At 41.0% G+C, this 21,497-nt stretch overlaps 1 protein-coding gene across 14 annotated transcripts in view; it reads right to left on the minus strand.

Annotated features, from left to right (window-relative positions):
• NPNT (nephronectin) overlaps positions 1-21,497 on the minus strand; it is a 71,324-nt gene that overhangs the window by 20,151 nt on the left and 29,676 nt on the right. For 3 of the 14 annotated variants that reach the window (XM_077300689.1, XM_077300683.1, XM_077300685.1), the window contains 8 exons: positions 16,816-16,908; positions 12,810-12,902; positions 7,686-7,805; positions 6,607-6,726; positions 5,812-5,946; positions 4,118-4,240; positions 2,852-2,968; positions 1,415-1,897 (listed from right to left, as the gene is read on the minus strand). In XM_077300689.1, the coding sequence (XP_077156804.1) occupies positions 1,415-1,897; positions 2,852-2,968; positions 4,118-4,240; positions 5,812-5,946; positions 6,607-6,726; positions 7,686-7,805; positions 12,810-12,902; positions 16,816-16,908 (1,284 nt within the window). The remainder of the gene's footprint in view (positions 1-1,414; positions 1,898-2,851; positions 2,969-4,117; positions 4,241-5,811; positions 5,947-6,606; positions 6,727-7,685; positions 7,806-12,809; positions 12,903-16,815; positions 16,909-21,497) is intronic. The other 11 variants (XM_077300693.1, XM_077300687.1, XM_077300690.1 and 8 more) reach the window with 6 other exon arrangements.

Genomic DNA, 21,497 nt, shown 5'->3' on the forward strand with positions numbered 1-21,497 from the left:
AACCTGAATTCACACACGAAAGCATTCCACAACTTGAAAGCTTGGACACCAAAAGAGAATTGCCCACTTCATCTGTGACTTTCATTTCGTTCACATTAATAAAAGCTTCCTGTATCACTGCAATAGTTTTATGTCTCCTGAACACTGTTTATAATATCAAATGCTCAGTACTGCTGATATACATTCTCAACAGCATTTTGGTCTTTGAACATCTTTCAGTGTTGGAGATCCTGAAGTGTGCCATTGTTAGACAACCTTCTGAAATTGGATGATATAGGATGGATTAATGTGTAAGTGGAGGAATCTGTGAGTAGATGTTACAAATTTGTTTATCATTCATTCATTCATTCATTCATTCATTCATTCATTCATTCATTCATTCATTCATTCATTCATCCATCCATCCATTCATTCATTCATTCATTCATTCATTCATTCATTCATTCATTCATTCATTCATTGCTTTAATTTATATACCATCGTTCCCGCTCGGGCTCATGGCAGTTTAAAAGAGTAAAAATACAATAAAACCCCTTAAATATCCCGATTACATTGTTAAAATTATTAAGACTAAAAGATGGCAGCAACTAATAAATCAATTTATCCCCTTGACCAGCCAGGCCACAGTCTTGCTATCCTATTGATGAGAGTGGGAACAGATGGACACAATGGAGATGGGGGGATCCCAGATTGAATGGCGGGAACCCGCCCTGGCCTCAGCCGTATGCCTGGTGGAAGAACTCCATCTTACTGGCCCTGTGTAAAGTTGACAACTCCGGCAGGGCCCTAAGCTCTTCCGGGAGCACATTCCACCAGATTGGGGCCAGGACCGAAAAGGCCCTGGCCCGGGTCGAGGCCAGGCGAGCTTCCTGAGGGCCCGGGACTACCAGTAAGGTCATACCCCTAGAGCGAAGAGATAGAAAAGTGATGCTTTGTTCTATCTTAGGAAGTAACTTCAATAAGAGAATAGGATTGCAATGTATTGCATTATTATTTGATTGTAACACATTTTTACAGTATTCATCCCTTCGACAGGTTTCTGTTTGCCTTGTTTTCCAGTTCTGCAATCCTAATCCTACTGCATTGTATTTATTGGATATTTTATATTGTTCGACTGAATCCTTTTCCATATTTTGTAATCTGCCTCGAGTCTCAGAGAGAAAGGTAGGCTATAAATGAAGTACATAAATAAAGACAAAGAAAGATGAGGCACCACCCACAACCACCTCAACAAGAACTTAGCTTCACTTACGGCTCAAAACCACCAGGCCTTGCGGTGCTCAAAACCACTGCAGTTTCCTCTGCTGCATGCAATTTCTGCAGGTAATTTTACAGAGGTCATCCCAGACTTCCTAAATTAATAGCTGACAATAGCTCAAACTGTATTAATGTAACAAAACTGACAGCTACTTACTAAACACGTCCCCTCGTGGTTTCTGAGGATCAATTGGTATCCTGTTGTCGACTGTAAATCCCTGAGGAGGTGTTGCCACAGAAGGAACAAAGTGAGGCTCTTTAGTTGTAAATCTTGGTGCTTGTGTTGTGATGGGCTTGGATGGTGTTGGGGGTGGTGTTGGAGGTCTTGTAACAGGCAGAGGCCTTGTCACTGGTGGAAGTCTTGTTGCTGGCTTCCATGCTGGTTTTGTTGCTGCAGGATTTGGTACGAATCTGGTAAGGGGCTTTTGCGTTGGCCTCGTGGTTGGACGTGGGGTAGGCTTTATTGTGGTCCTGGGTGCAGGTCTTGCTGTAGCTGGTACATGAGGAATTTTGATGGGTTGCTTTGCACCTCCAGTTTCAGGTATCCTATTGGTCATCCCACTGCTACCTTTAGGAAAGGTAGTGTTGCCCTTAAATACAGTATATGGGCCTGACGGATCAATCATAACTTTGGGAATAGCTGTGGGGGGAAACAACAATTATATTCCCATGTAAAGCAAACCTATGACACAATGCTGAAGCAACAATTCAATAATTTCCTTCAAAGTTGCAGTTACTAACACCAGAAGTATTATAGTACATGCTATTCGTAGCTCATGTAAATACAAGTTTTTCTTTCTGATTTTTGAGCTGTATTTGATAAGAGGTATTTCTGTGACTATATCACATCATTCATGACAGTACATTCTGTCTCAGTACCATGAGATACACTGCATGGTTCACAATCATTAAGGTTTAAGCAGCAGCAGGTTTTCAGTGGTATAGTAACAACAAAGGTCCTCTGAGCTTGTTCTTAGTAAGTGTGGAGGGATGGGGGGCACCAATACCCACCATGCATTGAAGACTGAGCATGTTAAATGCACATATTACTTCTCCTGATGTAAAATGTTTTTCATAAAACTATGCATACTCGACTGGATCAAATAGCTAACCCAGCTGACATAGTAGAAAAAAGCAAGAATCCAATAGCACCTTAAAGATTAACAAAATTTGTGGCAGGTATGAGCTCAAGTGCCAAGAATGTTAGGGAGTCTGGCAATTCCTTAGCGACGACTCACCTATTAATAATTCTAGATGACATAGCCGGCATGAGTATTGTTTGCCGCACAGAAGATATATCTGGAAAAGTCCCCTTAACAAATGAAATTCACAGAGTTGCTCTAGAAGACCAACATGGGTAACACTACGCTTGAGATAATACAAGTGGCAAGCTCTAAGACAACTGAAACATTGCAAGCCTCTACTGCTAAGCTGCAAGCAGCATTGATCGCCAAAGGAATTTCGGCCAAGCCAGAGAATTTACAATCTGCTGCAGTTAATTTTCTAATGAGCGTCCATATCTGCTCATAACAATCACTGGAGACCCATTGCTTTAGGAACTGTACAACAAAAATGAATAGAGACAGCCCCTTACCCCACATCTCCCTCTGAGACACCATCTCAGGGAGAACCACATTAAAAGGGTCCTGTTGACCTCTGCCACGGGCCTCAGCCGAGTCAAAACCTGTTTCATTTTCAAGGGCATCAAAAGCTGGTAAAAGATTTTGTGTTATCAACAAGGGGCACTGCCAAGAGCTCCAAAGAAAGAGATTTCCATTTAATGTTAACTAACTGCTTGTTCACAGTTATCATGCATATCACCTGAACAGCATCAGGCATGAGTGCATCTCAGATACTGCATCCCCAATATCAATGTTTCACAAATGCTGAAGGCAATCAATCCAAGTCCTTACTTCCTAGCTTGCACATGCATGTAGACACAAGGAACAAGAAAAGAACAATGCAGACAATCATGATACATTCTTTGTTGTTATCTCTTGTTCCATGCTCCAAGGGGCTTGCAGGAAACAGAAGCAATTCCTGCTGGCTAACTCTAGAAAATCTCCGATGCTATCACACCATGCGGGTTCCCAACACTTTAGCCTAATTTGATGGTTTGGGATATTTTTGATAGAAAGAAGTATCTTAGAATGAGTAGGAAGAAGAGCATCTAACGAAATGAGGGAGTTTACAGTAGAATCAGGAAAGACTTTTTATGTCGTGTCTTTCTACACAAAGAGTTTGGTACTGGAGAAATGATGAACGTAGATTAGAGAAGCACAGGATTAAACCCCGTTATTCAGCAGTTGAACCATATGCAGTTTGTCAGGCTGCTAAAAATGGGCATTGGGTCTTCGATACACTATACGGGTGAAAATACAGAGTCAGGGATACAACAGATACGTATGCGGAGGGACCTGTTAAGAAAGACAACATTGCTTGGTGGTTGATCTTCATAACAAAACATGTTTCAGGCCAGGGACACCACACCTAACATAGCAAATTTTAAACAACGTACAATCAGGCAATGACAAGTACTAGCAACCTACACTAACGCAACAAGATCCTATTCCTGTTAGAAGCAAAGCATAGATTGCAAAGTATTAAAACTACTAGAGCAATTGACAGAATGAAAGTGCAATCTGGGTTCAGCAGATTTTCATCCTAAGAATGAAAAGAACGTGAAGCGATATATTTTTATGCTGGCATATTAAGACTCATAAAACTTTAAATATACTGTCCAGTCCTTTAAAGTCTCTGTATGAAACTGAGACAGACGTGACTGGATCTCAAAAGATGCCCGATTATATTTCTATCTCATTTAGTTTTGCAATTCAAGATGACAAGGAGCATTACGTACTCATGCAGCTCGTTCCGTCACCTCCGTATCCCTCCTTACATTTGCACTTATAGGATCCTTGTGTGTTGTAACATTGGGAAAATCCTCCACATTGATACTGGCCAAGTGAGCATTCATCAATATCTGTCACAGAAAAAACAAACATGTAAAAGTCTTTCCACATGTTAGGCATCAATACTGGCGTCTTCAAGATAAACAGTTGCCAATGTCTCTTTTTATGAGACAGAAGCTCATCATACCAGTGGTGGAAACCAAAGAAAGATTGTCACAAATGAGTGGTTTTAAGAGTACATGCAGAATCAGCCACAGATGCTTTGCTGTTTGAAGATCTGCACTGTCTAATCTGAGAAATGTGTCAGTACGTGCATTGACTTTAGTTCATATGTTTCAGGCTAATGACAGTTATTCACAGTTACTTAAATATTTATATTGAGAGTTGTTTTGTTCCAGTGTTTTCCCAAACACTCCAGTATACTTTCTTTGAGTATTCTCTGACTCTTTTGGTTTCCATAAGGCTGGTATACACTTTCCAGTACCCAAACTCCTTCTCTTGAAATACTAGTAATTGCCTTGAATTTTTAACTGACTCTTAAGGTCTCTAAAGGCAGTTTCTAACCGCATCAGACCAGGATGGCTGGACTCTTCAGAGTTAACTCCCTCTTTGCCTGGGTAGAGAATTGCCTGGGTAGCTCTATCCTCTTTTCTTTGTCCGAATGGGAATCTTCACCTACTTCCTAAACTTCCTTGCCAACTTTCCCCAAGTTCTCCTATCCTATGAAATTGAAACTGCCAGTATTCAATTCTCCTCAGCTAAGACTGATATCAGACTGAAGTCTCTTCAGCATCTAGTTCCAAAGTCTCTCTCTGCTCAGCTGATGCTACCCTATCTTGGAACAGCCTGTCACTCAAGACACTGTTTCTGTGAAGAACTAACCCTTCACAGTCCCTCAGTTGTTTGTAAAGCACTTCTAAGCTTTTAAAAGTGCAGTCAGTCACATACTGCATTCCAAAAACAGCCTTCCTTATCACATCCACTCTAAGGGAATTCAGTGGGAATTCATCCCTGAAAAGCGTTTTGAAGATAAGTCATAGATAACACTAGAGCGGGGGTAGTCAACCTGTGGTCCTCCAGATGTCCATGAACTACAATTCCCATGAGCCCCTGCTAGCAAATGCTGGCAGGTGCTCATGGGAATTGTAGTCCATGGACATCTGGAGGACCACAGGTTGATTATCCCTGCTCTAGAGTTACACTTTCTGCCCCCCATCATGGATAGTCAACAAGAAACAGCACAAAGGAAAGAATGATTTGTGATGGAAACACAGAACATCATGAAAAGAAACACTGGGTAGGGGTCACTCCAGATGGAGAAATTCCTGGAGATTTTGAGGGTTGATCCAGGGGAAGACAGGTTTTGTGGGAGGGAAGGTAGATCAGCGAGGTACAGGTGTTATAGAGTCCTCCCATCGAAGTCTTTTTCTCCAGAGGAACTGATCTGAAGATCAGTTGTAATTCCAGGAGACATCCAGGCCTCACTTGGAGGGTAGCAACCTTAACATGGGATATTAGTATACACTGAAGAAGAGGGAAAGGGGGAATCCTGAAATATATAGTTTCTCTCAAAAATAAAATCTCATCCTACACATACACATATCCTTCTAGAAATGCTTTTGTGATAAATTAATCCGATTACCGTGGCACTGGTATTTGCCTCCAATGTACATCAAATCAAAGCCTTTGTGACACTTGCAAATATAGCTTCCAAATGTGTTGACACACTTCCTAAACCGGGGACAGGTCACTCTCCCAGTGGCACACTCGTCAACATCTGCAAGGAAAAATCAGTCCGATATGCAGCAACAGACTTCATACATTTAAATTTGTCTTAAAGTTCATCTTAGCAAACCTGAATGGTCACAAATAGGTTTTTGAAAATTATCTTTGCTTCCGGTTTTGTACGTGCTGCTGCATAGAAATTGTGAGTTAATGTGCCACATCTACGCTCAATTTGTTTTTCCCTTTTTTTTCTCCATCACTCTTCATTTCCCAGGACAAAATAGCCTTTTGTTTTTAAGAAGCATGCACGGAAAAGACGTTTTGCTTTCATGTTCTGTTAGGTTTGTCAATCTCAAGGAGGAGTTTGCTGTCAATTTGACCTCTAGCCAATTCAAGTTATTCATTATATTTGTTCATTATCTATTATTTGCTTTCATTAGAAACATGGGTTGGGGGAGGCCATGCCTTATTGATTGATTGATTGATTTTTATACCACTGCTCTTCCAGTGGACTCGTGGCGGTTTACATAAGATAAAAACAGTAAAAAAACACAATAAAACTCCATAAAACACCCTTACGAAAAATAGACAAAAAAGATGGCAACCTCTTACTCAATCTTCTCTAGTACCCCTCCCCCCCCCCGTTTCCACTCAGGATGATGCTGCATCATGGGATTTGAAATTCTTAGAATATATATACTTAAATACTTACCAATACAAGTTCGACTATCAGGTGCTAATTGTAACCCTGGTGAGGGACAGCGGCAGCGTACCTCCCCTTTCACAACATCACAGCCATACTGGCAGTTTGCCATGGAACACGTGAGGGCATCTGTTGAAAGATTATTATTAGAAATCATTAACAGCGGTTCGATTTTTAAATTCTTTGTTGTACTGCATTCTGTCAAGCTTAATCTCGGAGTTCATTTAAGAAGAAGAAGAAGAAGAAGAAGAAGAAGAAGAAGAAGAAGAAGAAGAAGAAGAGTTGGTTCTTATATGCCGCTTTTCCCTACCCGAAGGAGGCTCAAAGCTTAATAACACTGCAAGTCTGTAGAAAGATTACTTTTGATTTTAGCAGGAAATGTACCAGATACTTGGAACTGCCCCAATTAGTCCTAAACTAGTCACAGAAGACGTCACCCACCTGCTTCATGAAGTAAAGGGCAATTTTTATAAGGAAAAAGTTAACCACATCCCTGGTGAAGGGTTGAGGTAGAAACAATCCTGTATATTTTTAGTGAGAAAATAGGATCCCGAAATAACTCGGGATGTTGTTCACAGTTCTTTCAGAACCGGAATCTTTTTGGAAACGGCCGGGTATAAATGATTTGATGCTTAAAATAAACCAGCACATTTTTATCACGCTCCTTTTAAAATCTAACCCCGTCACACTGAAGAGAAGATTTCATGTAATCCTTAAAGAAAAGCAATTTCCCCTTCCCATTCTTAGTATTCAAAAGCGTCCTCTTCTATATGAGTCATAACGAACCTGACATTTGGGAAGTTTACACTAGAGTTTTAAAATAGGCACGCCAGCAGACATCTGTCATTTTTAAGGGTTGCATTTTCATTGTATGGCAACACAGACAGATAATAAAGGTCTCATACTAGTATAACAAGACATTCCCAAATAAAGTAATTGTGACTGAAAGCTCTGTTGTGCTGTGACAATAATGTCAATCGCATGAATCAGTCCATGTTTCCTTATCTAATGTAGCAAAATTTAATCTCATGGTATGTTTTTAAATGATAGATAATAATTTTTTATTCAGCAGAGGGCTCTTGACGTACTAGAACACGATCCATCGGGCATAAGCATGTACCCATTCAGGCAATAACACTTGTAGCTGCCATAAGTATTCATGCACCGATGTTTACACGGTCTTGGTTTCAGTCCACATTCATTGAGATCTAAAAAAAACAGGGATGGGAGGAAACAAAATAGAGCAGGCATTACATATTAGCATTTTTTTTTAAGTTACAGAGATGGCACCAGTCATGGTTTCTTTCTTTCACAACTTCGCCCTGATGGACCCTGACGTATACTGGTGATATTAATCTTTCCCATCACATGAAAACAGAGGACCACTTACAACCACAGTTATCTGAGAACCACAGTGGAGGATGCTATCCCAGGCCCTCTCCTGCTTAAGCATCTTTATCCATCTAAATCATGGCTATGTTTCCAGGCACAATTCAAAATGTTGGTTCCAACCTTTAAGGCTCTAAGCCAGGGGTAGTCAAACTGCGGCCCTCCAGATGTCCATGGACTACAATTCCCAGGAGCCCCTGCCAGCATTCGCTGGCAGGGGATCCTGGGAATTGTAGCCCATGGACATCTGGAGGGCCGCAGTTTGACTACCCCTGCTCTAAGCAGTTTAGGGTTATAGTACTTGAAGGGACCAGCCTGCTAAACTTTCCAGTACTTATGAAATGTGCAAGCTATTTTAAAATAGCAAAATGTGGGGCGGCTTTTACTTTCACGCACTGTAATATTTTGCCATCAGCAATCATTATGGTTGCCAGTTCAGGGGTGGGACAAAACTTCTGTGGGACATGATGCCATATTGTCCACTCTCCAAGGCTGCCATTTTCTCCAGAGGAATCAGTCTCTGTTGTCCGAAAATCAACTGCAATTCTAAGACATCTCCAGGCCCCATCTGAAAGTGGGCATCTCTTGATACCCTAATCTACTTTAGGGGTCAGTCTGAAATATTTCTTTTTACCCAGGCTTTTAAATAAAAGGACGGATATTTTAAAATCGCTATAAAGGTTTGTTTGTAGCTTTAAAGCTCTTAGAGCACCATAAAGCCAGCATTTAGCAATCTAAAAAGATTCTTGTATAAGTTTAAAGCTTCAGAGGAGTCTGAAAAGGCAGATGTTGTTATTAACTGGAAAATATCATATAAACCTAGTGGATAAGGTAGATTCGTATCTATAAAAAAATGCAATGGCGTAATAAAATTGCCCGCCTTTGCCTTGCTTAGTAATATCTGGATCTTTTTACAGCGTTCTGAACGTAAAACACCATTGGGAATAATGTATTTTGGTGCACAAGTTTTGGCCATGATAGCTATCGTCTAAGAACGCAAGTATATATTAAGAGTTTGTGCTGGCAAGTTTTATAAATACTTTGTTCCACTGGTGCTGTTATTGGATAGCATATCTCACTAGTCCTAAAAGATCTATGCTGGCTGACAATTTGCTTCAAGGCACAGTTCAAAGTAGTGTTTTTTTCATATGGCTTAGAAAGCAGCCTTTTAAAAACTGATTTCTTCCACATTAACTAGTTCGCCAGTTTAGATCTGTTGCTAAGGCTCTTTGTGTGTTCTCCCAGCTTGCTGAGAGGTTACAAGGACAAGGACTTTTCTACTGTGGCACACTGACTCTCTCCCTATTGGCCTATCTGGCACCTAGCCTTCAGAGCTTTAGGCTCTGAACAAAAATACTGCCTTTCTCCATGGTGCTTTCCCCCGGTTTTGTATTGGTTGTGTTTCCTCTCCTAGTTTGAATGAACACATGAAGATGCCAAACTGAATCAAGCTATTGGTAATTCTACCACAAGGTTTGCTAGCAGTCGTTCTCCAGGGTCTCAGGCAGAGAACATTCGTTTCTAACACCCACCATCTATTTTTATCAAGATGCCAGGGACCAAAACTGGAAACTTCTTTGTGCAAACCCCTCCCCCCCAAAAGTGTTTTATCACTGAGCCCTTCCTCGTGGATTTTCCTTCCCCCTTATTTCCCCCTTCTGATTTTTTGTAGCTGTGAAAGGGCTTATAATGATTGCTTTTAACAATTAAAAAAAAATCAAATTTGCTGTTTTCAGGGTGAATCTTTTACATTGTTATCAATTATTGTTTGAACTTTTATATAGTTGGCCGCTAGCTTAGTGTAGTTGTTAAGAGCTGTGGCCAGGTTTTGATTCCTGACTCCTCCACATGCAGCCAGCTGGGTCACATTTGGCCAGTCAGTTCTCAGAGCTGTCTCCGCCTCACCAACCTCACAGGGTGTCTGTTGTGGGAAGAGGAAGGGTAGGCCATTGTAAGCCACTCTGAGACTCTTTCAGGTAGTAAAAAGTAGGGTACAAATCACCAGCTCTTCTTTTGTCAGGAATTCTCCTCCAGAATATTGTGATAGGATATGGGGTAAAGGTAAAGGTATCCCCTGTGCAAGTGCCGAGTCATGTCTGATCCTTGGGGTGACGCCCTATAGTGTTTTCTTGGCAGACTCAATACAGGGTGGTTTGCGATTCCCTTGGGTTAGAGGCACTTAATGAGTCTCACATAGGTGCTGTACAGGTGTTGTATTTCTAAGTTCAGACAACATACACATTTTTATCTACCAGTTATTAGCTGTGCCATCTCACTTCAATGCCCCCTTTATGAAAGAGAGAGGAAAAAGTAGCGTGCTTCAAAGTTACAAAGACTTTTTTGATTTATTTTAACATGGTCACCACAATACTCCATGCTTCCTTGCTCTTTGCAAAAGTTTTGCTGGATCTAAAAATACCGAGCACACTGGGCCTGAGATGTGTTTTAATGAGCCCCATTATCCTGCTTGCTGAGAATACCCTTCATTGTGCCAAACTAAACAACTTGACTGGGAAGCCATCTCACATTCAGCAGCAGCTGGCACACAGTCAGAAACACACGCCAGTATGGTCACCATTAAAACTGAAGGTTGCATGGCACATAGAGCAGCAGATTTTGTGTCGCAGGTCTTTGGGAAAGCAGTCCAGAACATAAGCGCAAGCTGCTAAGCTTGGATATTACAATGCTAGGACGTAAACGACAAATGCGAATGCATAGAAAGGAGATTGCTTGTGCACTGAAAAGCTACTAGCAAGTGTACAAACAGAATTATGAGACTGTATGTTTGATGATGGTGTAATATTGTCCTCTCTCAAGCATATAATTAGGGCTGTAACGGTTACGGGATTGCTCAGGTTAATCAATTAAACATTTTGATCAACTGAAAATTAATTGGCTGCAGTTTTGTTTAAACTTACTGTTGCTTATAAAACTAGCAGTGAAGTGCCATTTTAGAAGAGACCTCCCGGCTCCTGTCTTTCACAAGAGGAACCATATCAACCTTTCCAAACCCAGTTGCCAATGTCTGCGGCCCCAGATGGCAACATGGGACCCATGGAGCTGCAACCACATGACAGGAAATCCCATGATATCACAGCCACATGATGGAAGTGGAAGAGGCAGTGCATCTGAACCTGGCTGCTAAGAAAGAACCCTCTCCACTGCTGAGTAATCTTGTCTTGCAACTAGGTTCCTGTACTAAGAGAAGCAAGAAGTAGAGTATTTCTGCTCTCAATGCTGCATGCAGCTCCTTCCAAAAAGCAGCAAAGATGGCAGTTCTACAGAAGCTCTGCAACCCACCCGAGGGCTTGAACCCATGGACTGAAGTTCGTTATTCTGTTGATTGCTATGACTTTCCTGACTAACATCAATATGCTTTTGCTTCAGACCTAATATAGGAACATTTTTGTCAATTCAACTAAGAAACTGACTAAAACTCATGAGATGCATTGACAAAGATTTCTATTTGAAAAATGGCATGCCTAGCTTTCATAACTGTACCCCAGATTACTCTGAAGCCGATTCTGGACATCCGGCCAGTTCTAGTGCTGGCAATGTTACAGATGGCTTGTGAAATATCAGCACTGAGAATTGGTTGGTGTTTCTTAATGCTTTTAAAATGAACTGCAGAGGATGGGAGCACAGCCTTGAACAGCGGGGGATTCACTTTTTTTAAGCCTGGGGAGAGGTTTGTAGCAATTTGTGACATCTTTCATGTGTTGTCCAGTAGATGCCTTTGACCAAGATGCCTTCCCACACAGGATGGGTGCTGTTCTGGCTTGTACATCCATGTAATCACTATTTATCCGTAATATGGGATCCTAGTTTGAGTGCGAGATTTCCATTTTCCCACAACCTTCCTATTGCAACCATTTTCAAAAGATCCACAGCAAGCACATGATCCTGTTATGTTGCAATAGTACTAGCTTGGTTGGTTCTCAACTCCCACAGTGTTGGCCTACAAAGAGGAAATAGTGCCTACCCATTAGCCACAGGCAACGACTATGAATATCAAATAGGAAGGGTATATGTGGTTTCTCGCCAATTTACAGCATCTACCAACTGATCAGCTTTCAAACGTATACCACCACAAACAACTGAATTGAGAAAGCAACAAACATCACATGAAGAGACCAAGCTTTTTAAAACAGGTATCTAAAGCACAATGTACAAACAGCTGAACAAGTGCTTGCATTCTGCATGTATCAAGAGCAAAATAGTCATTATATATGCTATTCTCATATGTTTTTAAAACATACTGCAGCAGGGATATTAATATCATCAAGGGAAAGCATAAATATTAATATCAAGTGACTATCAAACTATACGATTATTTAATAAAATCATGTTGGTTTTTCTGGTCAATTCAGACTTCATGGAGTAACTTTCAGTAGAGCAACATAAAACAGCTTTCAAATGTCACCTGGGCTGGTCTTAATTAAAGGTATCCCGTGGTTTCTGGTTTTGGATTTTGTTTTTAACCAACCTGAACCTTTATTTATTGGACTTAATATCCTTAACTCCCCCTCCTCCACCCTCGCTTATAAAGGAATACAGAAAAAGCAGCACATATCCTGAAAGATAAAAGCAAGAAAGTAACCACAGGCGCGAATGAAGAAAACTGCCTTTCCAGAAGAGAAGTTTGCAGCCTCAAGGAAATGCAAATGCCGACTTGCTGAACATGCCAATGCTACTGCAGGCAAGGCTTTGATGTGGCAGCCAGAGGTTTGTTATCCTTCAGCACATCTACTAGAGGTTCTGCTGTAGTTCAAAGCCGTGCAGGTGGAAGGAACGTACCACCTGAAGTCAAGGATTTTTCTCACCCCTCAGTAGAAAATTTGCTGCCTGATGATCCAGAGGGATGAAAAACGGTGGTTCACTGGGCCAGTCATGTCGCGTTGGGTACAAGTGCTCCACTTCATGAGGTGGGGAGAAGTAGTACAGTACAAGTCAAGGCCCAGTCAATGACAGAGCAGTTTGTTTTGTCAAACACCATCAATGAAGGCACAACAATCTTAATTAGGTAGAAAAAGAAATGCAAGGATGGAATTTCATTTGCACCTGAAGCACAGAACAGCCCGTGTTCCAAGCTGTTCAGGGTTTCTTGGAAACTTAATAGGCAATCCTGGAGGAGGAAATCAGTAATGATGCACAACCTTCCTGGTAAGAGTGTTTACTCACATCTGCATGTATATCTTTTGGGGAATACTGGGAATATCCAAGGGTGCCTGTGGGACAACACTCTTCCAAATCTTCTGCAATGTGCAGCATTTCCATGGCTGATGTACAGGGATGTGGTGTACATCAATAGTCATGAAACAACTCATTCTATCACTCTGCTCAGCCAAAGCTGAAGCATTCCTCAAGGCCATGGTACCTTCTGCTGATGGGAGAGGCTCTTCTTCCAGTGGACTTTCCCCCCACAAAAAAGCCCCATAAAATCTAAAATATTCAGAACAACTGCCAAAACAAGAAAGCCGATAAAAAATAAGTAACTATAAATATCAGAAGAGTGGAACAAAAAGTTATACTACTAGTGTCAATTCCAGCAGCCGATGGGAAAACTAGAATAATTTGTACTGAAGTGGATGGGGAATGGGTTAAGTCCCCCTTCGTTCTGCCTACTGATACTTGCCGCTGCATTCCTCATAATCCACTTTTTTTGAAACCATGAGAATAGAACACCACTGGGTCCCATTCCAAGACTTGTTGAAAACTTGTTAATTTTTTGGAACTTCTGCTTTAATGAATGTTTTGAAATTATAACTTCTCATTCATGTTAGTGTCTCCCTCCAAAAAAACCCCTTTGTTCATTCTAAACTACTTACAGGACTTTTCTAGGGGCACTTTCTTTGAGGGGCTGTAACTTGGGTTCTGTATATCCAACTCTCACCAAACTTGGAGGACAGGTAGAGGAGAGTCAGATGAAGCTCCCCAGCAAGTCTGGTGTTTCTAGTATGATGGGTAGCTATTAGATAGTTACATAAACCTCACAAATTGAACTGGTTGATTCAGCCCCTGAAAGTCTGTGACAGTTCGTGATTCAAAAATGGGACACATCACAAACCACTAACCGAGTTGAACTTTAGTAGCAACTAATTGAACTATTAAGTCCAAAAAGTAATGCCAGTGGGAATTTAAAAACAAACACACAGTGCCATCACCAACATACGGCAGTTTGCGAGTACTATGGATTCCTAGAACTACCCTTTGCCACTTCTGAGTTTTAGCTGGAAGTGACGTCCCCAATGCAATGGAAGTGCTTGTTGGGGAAGTTAAAAGCAGTCACAACAGTGTGGTCCTTTTCCTCTAAATATCAGATCTTTATCAGCCTCTCCATTCGTGATTTGGACAGTCTGGGGTTTAAACAAGTGAGACTGCAACTGGCACATGCATAGCCAGTAGTTATATGATATCACAATAAAGAGTCTCTGCCTTTCTTCTGCTGGTTGAGCTTTCCTTTCCTTTTGTGTATTTGCAAACATGTCCCCAGGAATTGGTCAATTGTGGCATCTGAGGATGGGTTCCTGCATATTCTCCAACATGGGAAAGTTCTATGCATTATAGAAAAGACAAAGTCAATCCACAATAGAAATGTAAGCTTTTGTTTATGGTGTTATGTGAAAAGGCCCTAATTCTTATTGGAAAAAAAAGAAAATAACATTGTCAGGGAGCTGCCTGTAAGACTACAGAGCCCAAAACTGCAGCCCTCTTGTATTTATAATTATAATGGGAACCATTCACCAGGAAGCTGTCCCATATTTCCCACTGACTGCCCACTGAAATGAGAGCTGTGGGCAATTGTCACTGGAATGTCGAATACTGTGTGAATTTCTGACACAAAATTCTTGCCTTTATAAATCTTTATGACGATGCCTCAGGCCTAATGCCATTTCATAAAAGGCGCAGAGCCCAAGGACATTGGAATACAGATTTGATTGCTCTACACAGACAATATCTTTGTGGTATGTAGTTCTGGAGAGAACGAATGATCCCCCCTCTCCTTTCAGCTTTCAACTGCCACCAAGGAGGATATCAGAGAGAGAACAGGAAACAGCTAGATACCCTTCCTGCTCAGCTAGGAATCCTCTCCCTGAGGGACATTTTTATTATATTTTAACATGATTTGTATTGGGCTGTTATAATTTCAGTAAGCTGCTCTGGGGGACAATTTTGGCTGAAAAGCAGGATAGAAACATAATAAATACATAACTAAAACTCTAGCATAAAACACAGGCTGTCACACAAGATGGTGTCGATTGCGTCTGACTAAAGTTGGTATAAGAAAGGGTGAGAAACTGTGCTAAGGCGAGGGTGGGCTTCTAGTCCACATAAGCCTATCAAGGAAGAATTAATATATCTAAACAGCCAAGCTTTAAGAAGCATTTAGAAACCACTGGGCCACAAGAGGATTAACAGGAACCAGAGCGCACAGTTTGATAAAGTACCACCTCCCGCAAATTGTCAGATTCTCCTCAGCACTCACTTGCTTTTCCATAATAAGCTTAGGAAAGATTTATCACAGTTAACTGGAGAATGTGACTATGATTTGTTTAAGCACTTGGGAGAGTTCTGTACTATATGAAATAATGCTTTGGAGCAACTTTAGTTAAAAAGGGCAAAAAATGGCCACTGTTTTAAAAAAAAAGACATTCTCATCTATACAGTTACTGAATTGCGGTTCCTTATAAAGTCAATAGGGGAGAATATCTTTCAAATTAGCATAGTAGTTTTGTTACACCCCCCCCCCCAAAAAAAAAAATCCTTAATACTTAACTCCGAATTAACATTTTGAAATTAAGTTCAGGCTACACATCTCTAAAGGAGGCTGAGCAGATAGATTCAAGTCTTGTCATAATTTAGAGACTATCAAGATTTTGGGGGGCGGGGGAATAAACTTTTGAGAATAAAAGTCCTCTTCACAGGATACAATTTTGATTCTCAAAAGCTTCCCCCCCCCAAAAAAAAATCTCATTGATTTATAACAGGGGCAGTCAAACTGCAGCCCTCCAGATGTCCATGGACTACAATTCCCATGAGCCCCTGCCAGCATTTGCTGGCAGGGGCTCATGGGAATTGTAGTCCATGGACATCTGGAGGGCTGCAATTTGACTACCCCTGATTTATAAAGTGTTACTAGATTCCAATCCAGTTGTTCTACTGAAGGCCAATACAATTACCCTCTGAAACTCAAGCAGGCTGGTCTCCAACAAAAGATTATAAAAATTATAAATGTTATTTTTTTTGTCAAGGATTGTGATGCAATCCCAATTGCTCCCAAGCCTCTTTGAAAATAATGGAAATTCTCATTCAGTTCTAACTGCTATTGGGAAGCTAGCCAGAAAAGAGGAACATGAATACCTCAATCCAACTCAATGGAGATCTTGAGCACTACCAAGCCATTTGGCCAAAAGGGGAACTGCAAACTCGACAGATTCAAGTGGGTAGCTGTGTTGGTCTGAAGTAGCACAACAAAATGAGAGTCCAGTGGCACCTTTAAGACCAACAAAGGTTTATTCAAGGCGTGAGCTTTCGAGTGCAAGCACTCTTCCTTGAACTCGAAAGCTCACGCCTTGAATAAATCTTGGTTGGTCTTAAAGGTGCTACTGGACATTCATTTAGTTGCAAACTCGACCATCTGCCTTGTCTCTTCTTGATCAGCACACAGTGTGATAGGTAACCGAGAGAAACGATGAGGTAGCACTTTGAAGGATGTCCCCCCCTCCCCCCCACCGCTACATGTCTAAGTAAGCCATGTCTCTGATTAAGCGGACTGAAAGAAAAACTGAAATATACTTCAACAATAGTTTGATGTTTTGGGTTCCTTACCTTGGTTGCATGTTTTTCCAGTGTATCCTGGTTGACACTTGCATTTATTTGGTCCGATACATTCCCCATGTTTGCATCCAGGCTGGCACACAGCTGTGAATACAACAAAAGCACACAATCAGTTTTCTGGTCTTATCAATCTGCACATAATAGTAGATTTGGACTGTACATTTTATATGTTGTGCAGTAAGGGGGAGGAGATTGGAACAGAGAAGTGACAAATGCATCACCCCTTTCCCATCTAACACTTTTCTGATACAATTCCGCCTCACCCAGCCATTTTCCTCATGTGATGCACCAGACACTGTTAAAATACAGCTATGCAAAAATAAGGCTTATTTAAACTTTTTAGCCTTAAGGGAAAAGTTATGATTTAAAAATGCAAAAATTAAGTATCTGAATTAATTGAGTACAACATCTGATAGATTGTCCTATGCTACGATGAGGTTTCATCAAAATGAGGACATAGAAAATAAATTTCCTTAAAAGGTCATCGATTCATAAGAGTATGAGCGTCATTTTATTAAAAGGGAAATATTTAGAGGGGGAATATTTTTTTTGCTTCATGGAATAAACTTATTTGTGTGTGTGTTTTCATGCAATGTATTAGCTTTTATAATAGTTTCAAATCAATTTTTAAAAACATTTCCTCCTACCAAAACTTCCCTTTTCATATACTGACTTAATTCACCTTGTGGTTCCCATGATCTAAGACAGGTCCATCATATGTGGGACTGTTTATGAGTAAGCCCTTATGCTTGCATTTAACCCCAGCAGACCAAACAAAAAAGTAGGAATGAAATTATGCACACCTCCAGAAAATGTCTGAATACCTGCATTTTCGAGAACCAAAAACCAGAGTTCATGCAAAAAGGGACAGAGCAGGGGAAATGCTGTTCAGTGACATACCAAGGGCAGGGTGAGAGTTTCTCAGACACAGCTTGAGAATGGCCCTTGGGAATCTTGCTGTCTCCAGCTGAACATCTTTCCTTTTATTTTAAAAATGCAGTTCTGGCTGCTGCCACTAGGGGTGCTGGGAAGTCAGAGAATAGTAAAAAAAAACTTCCCTTTCTTCAAGGCTGAAGCAAATTTGCTTAACAGATCATACAACCAAGCCAGCATGATGCTAGCTGCTACACCAGCCTGAAGGTCATTTTTCCATAGTCTATACTTTCTCTCTACCTTTCCTTGCACTCAGTATAGTCCAATCTTGCAAATGGTGTTGCAGCAAGACAAAACCATCTTTCCCTCTCTTAATTCTCAAAGCCTGAAGAATGTTTCAGGGGTTTCTCAACAGTAAAAAAGTTGAGAAAGACTGCTGTAGAAAGAAAAAAATGTATCAGGAAACATTTCTTCTGCTGCAAAGTTCCTGTATATATCAGTGTCTCCAAACTCTTTTCTTTCTCCCAGTCTCAATTCTATTGTGTTCTGAACCAGACTTAACAGGTGCAAAAAGAATGAATATTAATTAATGCTATTGTAATATATGAGACCTTTTCACCTCATTTTTATTAGTTAATAAATGAACTCCCATCTCTAGTCAGTACCACAACTAACTAACCAGTAGAGCTAGATCCTCTCCTGGAATGTTACTGGTTGGAAAAGGCGAATGATCCAGATTTTATGTGTTTTATCAAAGGTTTTGATGTGGTTTTATTATAGGAGACATGGTCACATTATGAAATTAGCTTAGAGGGATATGAATCCCATTCTGTATTAGCTTACAAATCCAAGTCCAAGGGGCGCTACAGAGCAGGATTAACTTTCTTATGCTCCCAACAGGCAAGCATAAAACACACCACTCTATCTGTTTGTAATCCCATTGCTCAGGCCTTCTTACTAAAATTTTCCAACGTAGCTTTAATAATAATTAATGTTTATTTCCCTCCTTGCTTGGACCAGCAAAACTTGCACTTCCACTGGAGCAGCTTCACAATATTTGTTGAGGAGCTTGAAGCAAAATTCCCCTTGATTGAAATATTGCTTGCAGGAGATTTCAATGCAAGAATAGGCAAAGATGTCTCTGCACTTGGACCCAGATGTACCCTTACCCAATTGTCTTTCTGAAACAAGGCATTCCAAAGACTCTCATATAAATGATGCCGGAATCTCATTGGCCAAATTTTGCATACGTCTTGACAGTAGGGCTAGTAAGGGAGTCAAGGATTTTTAGTCGACTGCCTGCTTTTTAACAAAGTTTGAATCCAGTGGCACCTTTAAGACCAACAAAGTTAAATTCTGGGTACAAACTTTTGTGTGTATGCACACTTCTTAAAGGGAAAGAATATTTTTTTAACCCAAGTCTCTTGCCAACGCCAATTAAAGCCCTCTTTAAGTATTTGAAAGGTTGTCACTTGGAGGAGGGCAGGATGCTGTTTCTGTTGGCTGCAGAGGAAAGGATGTGCAGTAATGGGTTTAAACTACAAGTACAACGATATAGGCTAGATATCAGGAAAAAGTTTTTCACAGTCAGAGTAGTTCAGCAGTGGAATAGGCTGCCTAAGGAGGTGGTGAGCTCCCCCTCACTGGCAGTCTTCAAGCAAAGGCTGGATACACACTTTTCTTGGGTGCTTTAGGATGCTTAGGGCTGATCCTGCGTAGAGCAGGGGGTTGGACTAGATGGCCTGTGTGTCCCCTTCCAACTCTATGATTCTATGAACGAACTGCTAAAACAGCTGTTTTTAAATGATATTGTTAGTCACTATGCACACCACATCTGATCTAAAAAAAGGTGTCTCCTCAGTGCAGACTAATTAAAATGTGTGCTTATAAATTAAAACAGACACGCACAAATTAATGAGTATGTTGATTAAACCAATTAAAGTGTGAAGCCCCACTAAACAGCAATTGACCTTCACTACACAGAACATCTGCGAATTGGTGTATTGCCACAAAGCGTTGTGCTGGCCTGATTCAAGATGTACCACTTTAAATAAATGGAAGGGTTCTTTGCAAAGTCATTACAGCCCCACAATGAAAATGTCCATCATGGCTGCGTAGCAGTACAAGCCTGAGTGAGTACTGGTGTGTGAGGCTGTTCAGCTTACATCTATCGCAATAAGAATATGCCTATAAAACCTTAGATTTTATTTCTCTCCAGACTCGTCTTATGTGTTCATGTTGCAGGAGGAGATGTATCAAAAACACACACCTGCCTTGGCATTCAGCACCATCTGGGCTGAAATTACAGCAAGGATGCAATCCCAAGGATAGTGTCTTGAGAGTAAACTCTATGGAATAACATAGGGCTTACTGCTGATTAGACCCAAGTCACTATCTCTAATCATTCATGATTTGTTTTTGTTTTTGACTGCCAGTTTTCTGAGGCAAAAGGCAATGGCTGAATTACATGGAACCATGATGCTGAGGAAGCTGGGTGTTCCTTCCAACTAAGGGGATTTATAACAATCCTCGTAGGCTAACTAGGAATTGAAATTTTTATTAGTAAATCCAACACAAAACCAAATGCAACCTCATAAAACATCTGCTTTTCTCAAGAAACACATTTTCATTAGCGGGCAAGTTGTTAACATCTTCTCCACCAAGCTCCAATGCAGGCAGCTGGCCTTTAATCTTTAAGAAGTCATTCTGGAATGACAGTGCCAAATGTTGTGAATGCGGTTCCATAACCCACAGAGAGATCAGAAGCACCAGAGAACTGAACGTGTGGCCCGTTTAAATAAAGCAAGTATTGGGTTTCCCAAGAGATTTTCACTTACCCACAGGGACAAGGCCTTAGATGCATGCAAACAATCAGCATGAATAACATGTTGCAATTTTTAGAAATGGCCTTTAGTTGTGTTTATGTATAATTACCACATTTGCACGCATACATAGAAACAGACTTAGTGCTTTAAACAGTTACATTTGTATGTAATAGAAAATAAACACTATACACTGATAGGGTACGACAAAAACCTCTCTTTACAATGGCATGGAGTTCATCAACCTTTCCTGTACCTTAAGTGTTATTTTGCTGGCAGAAGTTGGAGAAAGATTCTTTAGGCTGAAGAAAGAGTAAGATCCATTACACTTACAGACACTTAATGAATCCCTCATCTAATTAATCCTGAGTCAAAGATTCCCAGCCTGTTCATCTTGCATGCCAGTATGCAGTGAGCAGGATGAAGTGAGCTCTGAGAGAACATCTTGGAAGCACCCACCTACCTTTGCCCATGAGAGCTTGGAGGTCCTGGGTAACAGAGATCACCACACTCTATAAGCTACAGTTGCCAACATTCTAGTGGAACCTGGAGATCTCCCGTTACTACAGCTGGTCCTGAAACTACTAAGATCACTTCCCCTTTGGAGGATGAATTCTATGGCAGATCTGGCCTCCCCAGGTTCCATTGTTAACTCTCCAGGAATTCTCCAACCCAGAGTTGACTGTTGGCACAGATCTCCACTGTCCCATGTAGCAATGCCTGTCTCCAGGCGGGACTAGGATCCCCTGGTTTCAAAGCTCATTTGCAGGTGAGAAAATTGCTGCTTTGGAGGGTAGACTCCATAGCCTTATACTTCACTGAGGTTTCTTCCTGCCCCAAATCCTACCAACTCCTAGCTCCAGCCCCAAAGTCTCCAGGTATTTCCCAACCCGGAGCTCACAACCTTAGTCCCATAGCATCATCCCAAGGGAGGGAGTAGTCCACATTATAGCTGACAGCAGAAGGAAATTTTAGAGG

The sequence above is a fragment of the Paroedura picta genome, chromosome 10, assembly GCF_049243985.1.
Source record: "Paroedura picta isolate Pp20150507F chromosome 10, Ppicta_v3.0, whole genome shotgun sequence".
In the NCBI taxonomy this organism is placed as follows: Eukaryota; Metazoa; Chordata; class Lepidosauria; order Squamata; family Gekkonidae; genus Paroedura; species Paroedura picta.